Below are 14,043 nucleotides of genomic sequence, written 5' to 3' on the forward strand. Positions count from 1 at the left end.
CGGGGGGGGGGGGGGGGGGGGGGGGGGGGGGGGGGGGGGGGTGGAGGTTTCTGAGAAGTGACATAGGCCAGGATGACTCAGAACCACCGCCTCCCAGCTCTCTGCTGGCAGCGGCTGGCGTAACCTTGGGGGCCGTGGGGAGGAGGAGAGGGAGGTGGGCAGTTTGCGGCCCCCACCCTGAAGCCTGGTCTTCATGGCATCCCCCCCCCAGCTCCAGAGACTCCCCTTGCAGGAAGGGCCTGGGGTGGCTTCCCAAGGGCAGCTGGGGAGTCCCCCCCACCCCTCCGCCCTGCAACTTCCTCCCTGGGGAGGGCGAACAGGAGGGCATGACTCTGTGCCAGGCGGGGAAACAGCCCGGGAGCTCCGGCCACCCCCCCAAGTGGCCCCCCCCCACTCCTGACGCAGGCACCCTGGGGCGGATGTGAACCAAAGACACCCCTGGCCCCCCCACCTCCGCCAACCGCAGGCCCCCCATGAGCAGAGCTCAGTTCGGGAAATGGAGCTCAGCTCCCACCTGGCTCCCGGGATCCCAGCTCTGCACTGCCCCCCCCCCCCCCATGGCAGACCACCCAGCGCCAGGGCCCCTCCTCACTAGCTAGCTGCTGAGGACAGGATGCTACATGCCGGGGAGGGGGCGAGGGCCTCAGGGCAGGAGGAGGGAAGCCGCTGAGCAGGTTTCCTGCGGCCAGCCCAGCCCACCCCCTAGCTGGGGCGGGCAGCAGGTGGATGGCTGAGGCCTGTGTCACCCTCCTGGGAGGAGGGACCCGCCGCCAGAAAAATGAGGAAAGGAGGAGGTTAAAAAAAAAAAAAGAAAAGGCTGCAACAAAACCGGGAACCCGGGTGTGGGCCAGCCCCTGCCTCCCGCTTCACCTCCTGGCCAGTTACTAAATATTTTCCTAACATCCTGTCTAGGCTGCAGCCCTGGGGCTGGGTGCCCCCCTCCCCCTTTTGGGGCAGAGAACAAAGGCCAGAGGGAGGAGAGAGAGGAGTGACTCCGCACCCCTTACAATGGGGTCACAGAAGGCGGAAGGACTGTCACCAGGCTGGCCCTTCCAGGCCCCCCTCCCCGCAGAAATTTTACAAAGGTCACCCCAGGGAAACCGCAGTGGCTGCGGAGGGGGTGCTCCCCAGTGTGGGCCTGGGGACCCAGGCCCTGGTGTGGGAGCGTGGGCCAAGGTTACCCCCTCAGGCAGGCTTGTGAAAGCCCAGCCCCCTCCCCCATGGCAGCCACCGTGGGAGAGAAGGCCCTCAAGGTCAGGTGGTGAGTGCTGGGGGGGGGGGGGGGGGTAGGAAGGAGGAAGAGGAAGCTGGGTGACCAGGCTACACGGGCAGGAAAGCTGGGCGGCGCACCCCCTCCCTCCCCACAGGTCTCCAGGGAGCACAGACAGCCCCAGGCCCTCGCCCTGGGCTGGGAGGGACCGGCGAGGGTCTTACCTGTGTCTCAGTCAAGCTCTCCAGGGCCTGCATCACAGACTGCTCTGGCCTTGAGGCCTGCGACTGCAAACAGAGAAGCCGCTTTGAGCGTGCGCTTGGGTCAGAGGGCCCGGGCACCGGGGCAGGGGAGCCGCTTGCCGGCAGGGCCGCCCTGGCAGGGCGTGTGCTGGGAAGCGAGCTCTCAGGGGAGGGGGCTGCCCGCCTGTGCCAGAGCCTCCGGGGCACTGTGCCCCAGCCATTTACCATGAGGCCCGCCTCCACGGTGGGTACCAGCGTCAGCTTGCTGCCATCCCCCACGCCGAACTCCTGCAGCTTCCCCGAACTGAGCCGGCTGGGGGGAGGAAGGAAGAGGGTGAGGCCAGGAGACAAGGCAGGGACGCGGAAGCAGAGGCCGAGGGGGGAGGGCTGTGCTCCTGGGGGACGCAGGGGAGCCCTTCCCACCCCTGTCCCTTCCCGGCCTTCCACACCCGGGGCCTGAACCTCCCGGTGGGGTGGGGGGGAGGGGGGGCTGTCAGGCATCTGGCCCGGAGAGCCCCCAGGCAAGTGGCTCAAATCTCCTTCCCAGAAGCCCCAACTCTGTACTAGGGCACCACCTCTGCACCTCAACAAAGCACTTTTTCATCATCCGGGTGCCAGTGCGTCCTTGCCACCCTCTGCCACCCTCCCCTCACCCCAGGGTCGGCCCCAGCCAGTAATTCAGCTACACCGACCCGGGGCTCCTCTTTGTGGGCGCCACAGGGCTTAGCCTTTAGGGTCTTTTTGCGGGGCCGGGCTCCCCCTCCTCCCTCCCTCTCCCTGGCGCAGGCCGCCGCCGCTCAGACAAAGGAGACCCTCCCCCACCCGCCCCTCCCCCACTGGGGCCCCTCCGCTGGGGATGGACAGTGCGTGTCCCTGGAGGCCCGCGGGGGGGAGTGCTCCCCGGTCTGGAGGCGATTTAAATACCAGGGGGGAGGGGGAGGCTGCGGGAGTGCTCGGTGGTTAGAACAAAGGGGGGTAGAGAGACGCAAGTGGGGGAAGAACACAGCCAGACGTGGAGGGGGGCACCGAGCAGATGCGGAAGCCAGCCGGAACGCAGGCAGAGAGGGAGGTGGCCGCGCTTCCCACCCCCGCAGCCGGGACCCCCACACTGACCCGGGACTGCTGCCTTCCCGGGAGGGGGGAGGGCCGCCCTCGCAGCCGCCTTTGTGCAGCGACCCCAGGCGGGGGAGGGGGCCGAGGCAGGCAAGGCCGAGCAGAGGGCGCCCGAGAGCGCGCGGCGCGCCCCCGCCCCCCCCGTCTGGCCGCCCCCTTCCTTCCCCGTGCGGCGCGCTCTTTGTTCCCGCCCGGGGGCCGGGGCCCGAGGGGGCGGCGGGCCCGGGGGCGGCGCGCGGTACCTACGTGTCTTTGTGGAGCAGTGCCAGGCGCTCCTTGGGCACTTTGAGCCTCTGGGACAGCCGCTTGCGCAGCCCCTCCACCGTTTCGTCCGGGGGCACCGACAGCTCGTAGCGGGTGCCCGTCGTGCTGTGAATGGCCAGGCTCATGGGAGCCGCCTCGGCCGCCGGGCCCAGCTCGCAGGCGCCGCCGGGGGCCCCGCGCCGGCAGCTCCGGGCGCCGCCGGGCTGCGGCTCCATCCCCGGCCCGCGCTGGAGGGATGGGGTCCGCGGGGCGCCGCCAATCCTCGCCGCGCCTCCGGGCAGTGCTGGGGGGCTCCCCGAACCGGGGTCCTCGGGGTTCCTAGGGACAGCGCGCGTCCCCTTCGAGAAAGTCCCAGGAGCGGAAGGTGAAATCAGGAATCAAAATCCAAGCAGCGCTCCGAGGTCGCGTTGGCTCGTCGGGGCGCCTTCCGGGGGTGGGGACTGCACTCGCGGCTCCTTTCAAGGACAGTGGGCGCGGAGGAGGGTCCGGAGAGGGGGGTGCCGCTCGGGCTTCCGCGCTCGGTGCCGTCCGCCGCTCGGGCCGCGCTTCCCCGCGCGTCCCCTCCCTTAGCAACAGCCGCCGCCGCCGCCGCCGCCGCTTGGAAGATCTGGGGGTGAAAGTAACAAGAAAAAAAAGTTATAATGTATCAACGTTCCAAGGGGCGGGGCTGCCGCCCCCTCCCATTCACTACTTACTCCGCCGGCCCAGCGCGGGCCAATCGTCGCGCGCCGAACGCCCAGTCGGCCGCACGGGCGGGCCAATAGGAACCGCCGCGGCGCTGCCCCACGTGGCCGCGCGGGCCCGCCCCTCGCTCCGCCCCCGGCCCGGCGGCCAAGGGGAGCGCGGCGGGGGCGGGACTGGCGCCGCTCCGGCCCGCCCCCGCGCCCCACCCGCCCGCGCCGGGGGCCATTCATACGGCCCGCAACAAAGGGCAGGCGGCCGGAGGGAGACGGGGGAGGGGGACGGCCCGCAGGGTCCGGGCCCGGAGCCGCGCGGCGTGGGGGCGGGCACTGTCCCTGCGCCGGGAGGGGCAGGAAGCCGGGGGACACCCCCCCCCCCCCCGTGTCTGTCCGGGAAGCCGCCGCGAGCGGAAGCGGGAGGCGATCCCCACGCTTCGTGGCCGGGCGGCTCTCGGGAGGTTCGGACGGCGGGCGTCCCCCACCTGTGGGGCGTGAGGTCCCGGCGAGGAGTGGGGCTGCGGGCGGGGCCTGCACCCTGGTGACGTGGGCCAGTGCCGGGAGGGCCCCTCCCGCGCCGGTACCACCTCGCGTCCCACCCCTGTCCCGCGGGCCGGGCCCGCTTCCCGAGTCGCGCCCGCCCGAGCCGTGACGTGACGCGGCGTCCCCGGCTGCGCCCGCGCGCGCCGCTTGGGGCTGCGGTGAGTCAGCAGCGCCGGCGCGCCCCCTGCCGGCCCCGCCCGGGAGCGCTGCCGGGAGTCCTGGGGAGGGGGCGCTGAAGCTGCCCTGGGGCCGGGAAGAGGCCGACGGCACTGCCGGCGAGCGGGGAGCTTCGCTAGGGGCTTGAAGCCTCTAAGGAAGGAGACTGGGGCCACACAACTGAAGAAACTCAGGCCGAACAGCAATTTGCTCAAGGTCACTCGCGGGGTAGGAAGAGTGCCCGGGAGGCGGGGCGGGGGCTGAGGTCCTGCCTGGGCGGTGCTGCTTGCGCCGAGCCCCTCCCATCCCACGACCCGAGGGGCTTGCCAGGGCTAGAGACACCCCGAACCCTGTCTGCCCACAGAACAAAGAAAAGTGGGACACCTTTAATAAAAGGCCTGAAGTGGGGACCCTCCTACTCGTCCCGTGAGGTCCCACCCCGCACTCACCAGGCGCCGCCAGTCCGAGGTCCCAACCGTCCTGAGCTTACCCACGTCCGGGACTAGAGCGCGGTGGCGGGGCAGGTCTGGGACCGAGCGGGCGGCCCCCAAGCCTTTATCCGCACCGCCTTCCCTCGGGGTGGAGTTTGGGCGGGCAGGGGGCGGAGGGCCGGGCGGCCAGTGACGCAGGCGGGCCCCCGCCCCTGCCTGCAGGCCAGGGCCCTGGGGCGCCTTGGGGCCTGGCTCCCCACCCCTTAAGCCTCGCTGCGTCGGGGGGGGGGGGGGGGGGGGGCCCCCCCCCCCTTGAGCCCCGGGGGGGGGGGGGGGGGGGGGGGAGGGCTCTCCATGCATACTGTAGACCCTGGGGTCGGAGTCGGCTCAGCCGACCAGTAGTGTCCCCAAGACGAGGTTTCGGGGTGCGCGAACTGACTCCCGCCCCGCCCCCTTTCCTGCCGCCCCAGGCCGGGTGCTTCCGCCTGGGGGCGCCCGAGTAGGGGAGCGTGAGCGGAGGGGGCCCTGAGTCAGTGGCCACGATCCAGGAAAACAGGCCGGAGTCACCTGCCTGTTGTGGGGGTGCCCCAGCCAGCTGCCCAACTGCCTGGCCGCCTGCATCCCTTAACGGTGACCTCAGACGGCATTTATGGAGCGATTAACCTGCGCCAGGCCTGCCAGTGCAGCCAGGCACCACCCGCCGCGCCATGACCTTTCTGAGCCTGTTTCTGTAGCTTGGCTATAGAGTGATCGGAGAATCCCGCGCGGGACTCTCTGGAGCCCCGGGGGTGTTGGGGCGGGCAGGACCACCCTACCCATCTCACAGAGCAGTTAACTGACACCACACGGTAGCAGATGAAAATGTGTTATGCCCTGTTTCCCCCAGCATGCTACTCTGGGTAGGGACGGTTTTGAGGATGACCATGATTGGCGTGGGGCCTTCTCAGCCCTTCTGCTCCCTCTGCCCAGAGGGGGACCTCAGGACCTACTGCCCTACCCCCTGTCCATTTATCTGGTGTCTCACTTTATCTGGCCTGACCACCTCCACCCCACCCTAGTCGTGGGCACCCCTCCCGGGGCTGTGTGCTTTTCCAGGTCTCCATCCTGCTCCCACCCAAAACTCCTGCAGCCTCTGCCCCCCTCCCCCAGTCACACCCACACAGGACACCCCGCCCCTTAGGGTCAGGGCTGGGCTGTAGGGAGAGGCTGAGCCAGCCCTTGGAAGGGGTCACTGAGGGGCTGGGGTTGAGCTCTGCGCCCCCGCAGGTGGGACTCCGGCTGGAGGCAGTGCTGGAGACGGGAGAGGGGATCGTGGGGCCACAAGCGAGGGCCTTGCAGGGGCCAGACGGCCAGGCGGGCACCCCACCAGGCAGGGGGGGCCCAGGGAGTGGCGGACTTGAAGCTGGATCATCTCGACGCTGGAGGGGCTGCAGGTGGAGTGAGTGGCGGGTCAGGGCTCCGCGGCTCAGGCGGGCAAGGCTGTGGTCTCGGGGCGCGGAGACCTAGTCCGTCAGGTTGCCGAGGGACTGGGTGGTCCTCCTGGAATTGGGGCCCCGAAGGTCACGCACTTTGGAGGTGGGGTACTGCTCTCAGGAAGGGACCACGGCCCCAGCCTGCCTCTACAGGTCCCACCTAATAAACACACTAAGCCCATCCGCTTCCTACTTCCTTTCCTCTTCAGAGCATCCTCGTGCTCCAGATGGTTCCTGGGTGTGAGCACACACCAAGTGCGAGCGGACCTCCTTCCTGGGAGAGGAACGGACCCTTACGGGAGCCTGACCTCGAGGAAAGGACCCCTGGCTCCTGGTCACAGGGCCCACTCCACTCCACCCCAGGGCAAGGCCGGGGACAACACAGGCTGTTCCCGTAGGCCCACAGCAGGCAGAGGCATCCGGAAGGTTCCAAAGCTCGCACTTCCCCCAGAGGCCCTGCACAGTGCTGAGGGGCCTTAACCTACATCCGAGACTGCCCCCCCTTCCACCCCCCCCCCCCCCCCCCAGAGGCTGAGATCTCTTAGGGCACAGAGAGGTACGGATAGGAGGATCCCCGGTGTGGGTGGTGCCGGTCCGGCGGCCTGGTGAAGGTGCTGCTGTCTTGGTGGTGTCGCTGTACCCTCTCACCACCTCCTGGAGCCCCCACGGTGTCCTTGGTCTTATTTATAGCTCCCAGGGCCTGGCCAGGAACCCTAGAACCTAGACTCCAAAACGCTCCAAAACGGGGGACAGGGAGAAGTGATCCCATGGCTGTCGCAGCGTCCTCTGGGCTGGGGGTTCCTGAAGTGGGGGCCAGCTGCTTGGGCCTACCAGCCTGAGGAGGGGGACCCAGCTAGGAGCCCTCCACAGCTGCCAGCTAGTCTGGAGGGCCCCACAAGCATGGCTCCACTACCTGGAGCCTCCAATACAGCCACGGGACAGTCACTCGCACGGGACAGTGACACACGAGCACAGAGCCCATCTGTGCTGACAACATGCCTGGGGGTGGCCTCCCCGTCACCTCCAGGCTGCCAATGACACACGGGGAGGCCCGGACTCTCCTGCACACTCACGCCCCTGGAATCCCCTTGCCCACCCTGCTGAGGCCCGGGGCTGAGGAAGGAGAAAAATGAGACCCCTGCCCCAAAGTCTCCCGCGGGCCACCTGGAGCCAGCGTCTGGGCCACCCCCACGGTTGCAAAAGGGAAGGAATGGAGCAGCTGCCCGGTGCCAGGGCTGCCCCCGCCCGGCTGCCCCACCCCATCTGGGGCCAGCCCAGGGGCCCGGATGCCACAGAGGTGCCAACACCACCGAGGAGGAGGGCGCAAGGCCAGCCCAGGCCACCCACAGGCCGGGTGAGCAGAGGGCTGGGCCTCTGTGGGAGCAGGCAGGGCACGCCTCTTCCCAGCGTGGCTGGGGCGGGCCGGGGAGCCCACAGGGCAGCCTGAAACCTGGCAGGGCCCCAGGGGGCTGTCCAGCAGCCCAGGCCCAGCCCAGGAACAGCGGCCACGCCCCCGCCTCCTGTGTCCCCAGGCCCCGCTGGCAACTTTGCCCACACCCGCCCTCCTGGGATGATGGCAAACGCCCTGCCCACCACCCACCCTGGTTTCACTGAGTAAGCTCCCCGCTCCTCGGTTTACTCCAGACCCTCAAGGATCTCTTGGGCCACAGCTTCGACACCCTGGAGGCCGAGGCTGGTACTGAACGTCTCGTCACACTGGGGGGACAGGAGCACTGCGGGAAAGGCCAGGCAAGGTCCTGAAGCCACAGGCCCAGGCAGGAGACAAAACCAGCATACACGAGTCAGGTCCCTGGTTTTTAATGGGGGGCTCAAGCTGGGAGCGGGCTGTCCCAGGGGCAGGACTAGGAGCTGAGGGCTCCACAGCACAGTCTACAAGGTTAGAGAGAAAGTGGGTGGCACGTCGGGTTGGGGCGGGGGGAGCGGCTGGGAGGGTGAGACGCAGAGCGGGGTCTCAGCCGAGCCCCCCTTCGCTAGGAGGCCTGACAGTGCGCTGCCCCCTGGCGGCCTCTTGGCGAGACGGCTCCCTCCACCCAAGAATCCCCCAGGTGGCTCCAGGCCCCTCTCTCCCCACTTCCCCACCCCCAATCAGACGACCCGCGCGAGCTGGTTCAGCCTGCCCGGGACATCCCCGGTCCGCTCCTGGGCCTCGGTTTCCCCGCTGGCAAGGGCCGCGGACCGCCTACTCGAGAGCTTTCACCAGGGCCTCGTTGGCCTCGATGCGGATTTGGATCTCGGCCCTGGAGGCCTCGTCTGCTGCCCCTGACAGCTCGGACTGCGCCTTCTCCAGGTTCACCTTGGCGGCCTGCAGGAAGTGGGTAGCAGGTGAGAGCCAAGCAGCGACCCCGCCTGGTGCCCCCGGCTCAGATGTGGCCTCCTGGGTCCATCAGCTTCCCCTGGAACACTCACCCCCACGTCCAGCATGTCCAAGGTCACGGCCTCTTCAGCCAACAACTGCACTGAGGAATCAGCGTTCACTGTGACGGAGCCGCTACTCACTACGGGAGAAGACAGACGTGAGGGGTCCGCGTTCAGGTGCGGGGGACCCCGTCGGCCAGAGCCACAGAAGCGGCTCCAGAGCGGTCTAGCACGGGAGACAGGCAGATGCCCACAGGGCCCATGGTCGCCCACTGGCACCTGCACACGGGGAGCAGGGCCTCCTTCCTTCACCCACCAGCTCCAGCCCATCAGCTGAGCCAGGGTCAGGGGTGAGCGGGGCGCTGGGTCTGCATCTCGGCTGTACCTCAGGGTTGTGCTGCTGTACGCTCTCCTTAGGACCCAGTACCCGCCCCCCCCCCCGCCCCCGCCCTCTCCATCGGCTCCTCTGCGACAGGACTGGGCTTCCTTCTCAGACGCCCGGCGACCACCGAGACCCTGACCCACCACAAGCTACTGGAGGCACGGGTTGGTCTCTCTCGTGGGCTCTGCTTCTGTCCACACGGAGAAGCGAGACACTTGGGCCTGTTGAAGCACGTGGCCCCGCCCAGCCCCGTCCCGGTGCACGCACCAAAGTATTTGGAGGTGGTGCCGTCCTCCGCGTGGACAACCACCAGCCCCGGCCGCAGGACCTGCAAGGTGGGTACGTGGGCCGCCAGGATGCCAAAGGCTCCCGTCTGCGTGGGAACGTCCACTTGCCGGACGTTGGCACCATTGAAAAATACCTGAAAGAACACACGGGGAATCCCTGCAGGCCAGTCCTCCCCGCCCGGATCTCAGTCTGCCCTGCAGTGAAACGGCCCAAGGCAAGACCCAACGGTGACAGAACACACACGGGAGCAGCCACGAGGACGCGCATACTTGTTTTGGATCTCTAGCAGCATCTTAGTGCACAGAAGATAAAATCCAGACGGAGCCCGTCCCCACAGAAACGCTCCAAGAGCACGAGAAGCGCGCCAACCCAGGAAGACACAAGACAACAAGTGTCTGAGGCTCGGGGTTCTGCGGGACGGGGCGAACGGTGAGGTCCAGCCCTGGGGCGTTGGATTCCAGGTGGATGGCTCGGGAACTCGGAGAGCTTTATGGGGCTCGGATTCCACACCACTTGGAAAGGCGTAGGGCGCGGGTCAACGACACAGGGGTTGGGGGTGGCTCTCGGAGGGACACAGGTGGAGGGGGCATCGGTCCGGGGTCCTGGAGGGGGAGTTAGGGATCTCCGAGACTCGGAGGCTGGGGATCCCGGAGTCCTGAGCACACTGGGGCGCTGACGCGGATCCGGAGCAGGAGGCGGTGGCCTGGGGATGGATTTCGGACCACACGGGGGAGGGGGCACAGGGAGCGGGATAAATGAGGGTCGACAACCCAAAGGATGGAGGTCTCCGATTGCGGACCACAGCGGGTCCCGACTGGAGGCGGTGATCAAGGAGGGGTCCCGAGCCCGACCGGAGTCCGAACCTGCGTGGGTGAGGCGAAGGTGAAGGACATCTGGCCCGGGCCCGCAGCCGGGGCCGGCGCAGCCGCAGCCTCAGCGTAGGCGCGGGCCTGACGGACGAGGCAGTGCAGGCCGGGACGGCGCAGGACCGCGACGGGCAGCATGGCGACGGCGGCGAACGGACTCTGGCCGAAAGCGGGCAACCAGGAGGACGAGGAGGACGACGCGCAGAGACGTCTGGGAAGAGGAGTCCGGGCGAAGGCGCACGCGCGAACTACGACCCCCAGCAAACCGCAGGCGACTTTAACAACGACGCGCCGAGCTCCGCGCATAGCATGCTGGGGGTTGTAGTTGCCTTCCAGTCCCAGGAGCCTGCCGGTGGTAAGGGGGGGGGGGGGGGGACGGGGGAGGACCGGAAGCCTGCGCGGAACAGGAGTCACTTGCATTCAAGATTTGGGGGGACGCTCGTCGGATGCCAGGCGCTAGAGAGCCATCAAGGGAAATACCAAGATTCCGGCTCTGGTTTGGGGTGGTGGGGACGTTTAACACTCAGTGTAACGAATACGCAAATCATACAGCATGTTAGAAGTTAACAAATAACTAAACAAGAAAAACGGGCGCCTGGCTGGCCCAGTCTGAAGAGCATGCAACTCTTGATCTCAGGGTTGTGAGTTCAAACCCCATGTTGGGTGCAGAGATGACTTAAAAATAAACTCCAAAAAAAAAAAAGGAAAAAGAAAAGCAGAAGGCGGGGGGGAACGCGGGAGCGGGCAGCCAGCGGACTGTCAGAGACGCAGACGTTGTGGGGACGGCCAGCCGGCGCGGCTCGAATACAATCCCCAAGGACGCCAGCAGAGGGCGCCCCGCGACCGGAGATGCGCTCGCCCCAGCCCCGCCCGGCCACCGCCCCCGCGCGCCGGTGACGCACGGACGCGTGCGCGGGCGGCCCGGGGCTCTGCTGATGTCACCGCGGCTCGCGCAGCCTCGCTCACGGCGTTGACGTCACCACTCCGCCCCCGCGCACACGCAGGTGGCGCCCCAGGCCAGGCCCCCAGGCCCACATCTTGGTCTGAGGGAAAACGCGGAGTGCGGGATGCACGGGCCTGGGGCCCACGCCGGGAAGCGACTTGGCTCCCGAGCGAGGTATGCAGGCTGCAGCGGTGGTGTCGCACCTGGACGGGGTCGTTGCGTCAAGGTGTTGCTCCATTGGCTCCCCAACCCCAGGGGCTGTCCGCGCCCTGGCTCCCTGCCTTCCAGCGCCTCGGCCGCCTGTGGCCTGCAAACGAGGGAGGACCCAGGCCTCGTGCCCAAGCCCCCGTCCCCTCTGGGCCAGCGCCGTGAGGGACATCCTGGCGCTGTGTGTGTGTGTGTGTGTGTGTGTGTGTGTGCAGACGGAAGCCCTACTCGCGTTTCTAGGGGTGCATCCTGTGTTCAGCCCAACTTTTCCCAGAGCTCTGGCCCCCACATGGAGGCAAGCCCAATCTGCCTAATCATTCGGCTCCTGGAACCCATCCATTGGACAATTTCTGTCCAGTTTCTACTCCAGGGTGGCCAATGGGTAAAGGCACCACCTGCTACTCGAGTCCCCAACCCAGCGTGATTCTGGAAATCTCCAGTGGACCCATCGGCAGGACCTGTCCACTCAGTTGGGCTACTATGGCCACAATCACTGGTTTGCATGGCCCCAGCCTCCTCCCCTGTCCTTTCCTCGCTGCAGGTGCCTTCACACACAGCCAGAGGTACCAGGTCATTCTCCTGCTGGGAACCACAAGATGGCTTTCCTTGTTCCTTCCAACACATGTTGAGCTACAAACAGTGTTTCTTACCTCAGGTCCTTTGCACATTCAGCTCCCACTCGCTTAAGCCAGCTTTGCTGAGTATTTACCCACTTAACAAGCACATTCTTGTCTCCAGTGTGCAAGCCCCTGGGGACCCAGCGCTTGACTTGGAACTCACCCCTGTAGTGGGGGAAGGGGTGAGGAGCGACACAATACACTGGAGCAAATAACAGACAACACGAGGACCGTGGAAAGAAGCAGGGGACTGAAACGTGGGGTGTGAGTTGCTGTGTTACCAAAGGTAGCCATGAAGAGATGTAACGGGACCTGGCCATTTGGGAGAGAGTTGAAGGAGGCCAAGGAGTGAATCTTGAAGCTGAGTGGAGAAAGAGCCGGACAGGCCCAGCACCTGCAAGTGCAAAGGCCCTGAGGTTCGACTGGCAGTGTCAGTTTTCACTGGAGAAAGAGGTGCCATTGTGGGGTGCTGAGCGTAGGGCCAGGTGGGCTGGGCTAGGACCCAGGCCAGGCCAGTGCAGGCTGGTGTCCTAAGCATCTAGAAGGATGAAGCACTATTCTCTGAGGAGAAGGGGGAGCAGCTTTGGGATTCACCAGACATGGAGTTTCTGCCAGAGTAGTTCTGATGTCACCCCGGGGCTGCGAAGGCCCTGGTGGCACTCAGCACAGATTATAGTGACTACCTTGGCCCATTGCTCGTCCCCACAGGCAGAGCGCCCGGTGAACCTGGCAATGTCTGCAGCACATTGGGGGAGAAAGTGGGGGGGCATGTGTCCAACACCGCCTAGACTGCATCCTGGGGGCCCCCAAGTTGGGGGAGGCGAAGGAGGGGAAGCCGACGCACCAGTCTCCTCCCCTACGTTCCCGGCCCCCGGTCCCTCGGACCCTGGCGAGGGTCCGGAGCAGTGCCGCAGGGGAGGGGGTGGAGACTCAGCGGCCGCGGGAGAGGGAGGCTCGGAGTGGGGAGGGGGCGTCCGGGAGCGCAGGCTCCGCCCCCCACTCCCGCCGGAAGGGAAGGGGAGGCGGTGGCCGGCGCGCTGCGAGCCAGACGCGGCAGCGAGCGCGGCGGGGGCGGTCTGCCCGGGACCGGGTGGCACCCAGCGGGTCGGAGCGGGCTCGCCGCCAACGCGGTCACGTGCGCGGTCCCTCCTCTTGCGCCCTGCCTCCCCCGCGCGCCGCGCTCTCCATTCATAAATTCTCCGCCTGCTCCGCGGCCACCGGGCACCGGAGCCCGCCGGGAACGCCGCGCAGCCGCCCGCCCGCCCGCCCCCCATGGGCCGCGCGCCCCGGCGCTGAGGTAGGCGCGGCGGGCCCGGGGATACGCCGAGGCGGGCGGGGGCAGGCGGGGGGGCCGTGCGGCCCGCGATCGCCGCCGGCTCCGGGGCCCGACCTGGCTCCGGACCACCGGCCCTTCCCGCGAGGCGGCGAGACCGGAGGGAGGGGGTGGGAGTGGGGGGCTGGGGCGGGCGTGGGGGAGGCAACCTGCATCCCCCGTCGTGGCCTGGAAAGGAACATTCCCCCGCCCACGCCCTCCCCCGGCCTCAGTTTCCCCTGTGAGATCCAGCGAGGGTGATGGCGTCTGCGTCTCCAGTCTCCGGGATTAGCCCGAAGCGGGGATGCGCCCGGAGTCTGGCTTCCTGCCTCTCCTCCAGGGCTCGCCGTGCTCGTCCCCGGGGTCGGCCGGGGGCGCGGGGATGGGCGCGGTGGCGAGCGAGCTCGGGGAGGCCCGGCTGGACCTCAGGGGCGGGCCCGTGGGGAGCGTCCGCCCTCGGCTCCGGTCCCCGCCTACCCCCGCGAGTCCACCTCTCTTCCCCTTCGGCCTCCTGCCATCTTTTCTGGTCTCCTGTCACGGTCCCTGCGCTCCTGCCCCCTCCCCCTACAGCCGGAACTCATTTCCCGACCTACTTATGCGCGCCCCCTCCCCCAGAGGATACCCGGGAGCCGGGCCGTTCTCGGACCGCGGCTCTGAGAACACCTGGGTTTCGCCAGTGCCCACCGCCCCCCGTCTCTGGGCCTCTTTACCCCGCTGTCGAGTGGGGTTAAACCCGAAAGCGTCGGGGACGCGGGAGCCTGTGTACAGGTTCCCTCTTTCCCCTGGGGAAGGACCGAACGCACGCCCTGCCTGCTGAGCGCTGCTGGTCATCCCGGCCCGGCCTCTGCTCCCTGAGATCCCGGAGTGCAGTCCCCGGTCCTTCCCACCGGGAGGAGCTGGCGTTGGGGAGGGCCGTCAGGTGCAACGTGCGAGCAGTCCCTTTG

At 67.8% G+C, this 14,043-nt stretch overlaps 2 protein-coding genes across 5 annotated transcripts in view; both read right to left on the minus strand.

Moving 5' to 3' along the window:
• LOC125918086 (midnolin) overlaps positions 1-4,750 on the minus strand; it is a 7,760-nt gene extending 3,010 nt beyond the window's left edge. For all 4 annotated transcript variants that reach the window (XM_049624130.1, XM_049624129.1, XM_049624128.1 and 1 more), the window contains exons 1-4: positions 4,655-4,750; positions 2,812-3,436; positions 1,678-1,765; positions 1,435-1,497 (exon numbers count right to left, since the gene is read on the minus strand). In XM_049624130.1, the coding sequence (XP_049480087.1) occupies positions 1,435-1,497; positions 1,678-1,765; positions 2,812-3,044 (384 nt within the window). In that variant the 5' untranslated portion in view covers positions 3,045-3,436; positions 4,655-4,750. The remainder of the gene's footprint in view (positions 1-1,434; positions 1,498-1,677; positions 1,766-2,811; positions 3,437-4,654) is intronic.
• A 3,160-nt stretch (positions 4,751-7,910) lies between these two features.
• On the minus strand, positions 7,911-10,341 carry LOC125918081 (ATP synthase subunit delta, mitochondrial-like). Its single transcript, XM_049624121.1, has 4 exons — positions 10,018-10,341; positions 9,134-9,287; positions 8,536-8,624; positions 7,911-8,431 (listed from the first exon to the last, which is right to left on the minus strand). The coding sequence occupies exons 1-4, from the start codon at positions 10,324-10,326 to the stop codon at positions 8,309-8,311; spliced, it is 675 nt and encodes a 224-aa protein (XP_049480078.1). The 5' UTR covers positions 10,327-10,341; the 3' UTR covers positions 7,911-8,308.
• Positions 10,342-14,043: the final 3,702 nt, after the last annotated feature.

Source organism: Panthera uncia, unplaced genomic scaffold (assembly GCF_023721935.1).
Source record: "Panthera uncia isolate 11264 unplaced genomic scaffold, Puncia_PCG_1.0 HiC_scaffold_431, whole genome shotgun sequence".
Lineage (NCBI taxonomy): Eukaryota > Metazoa > Chordata > Mammalia > Carnivora > Felidae > Panthera > Panthera uncia.

Bases quoted from the DNA above. Each gene is read 5' to 3' on its own strand.
- LOC125918081 (XM_049624121.1), bottom strand. From the start codon at position 10,326: ATGCGCGGAGCTCGGCGCGTCGTTGTTAAAGTCGCCTGCGGTTTGCTG. The intron at 8,625-9,133 runs GTGCGTGCACCG...CTTCTCCCGTAG, and splicing joins CACCACCTCCAAATACTTTG to TGAGTAGCGGCTCCGTCACA. The intron at 8,432-8,535 runs GTGAGTGTTCCA...CACTTCCTGCAG, and splicing joins TGGACATGCTGGACGTGGGG to GCCGCCAAGGTGAACCTGGA.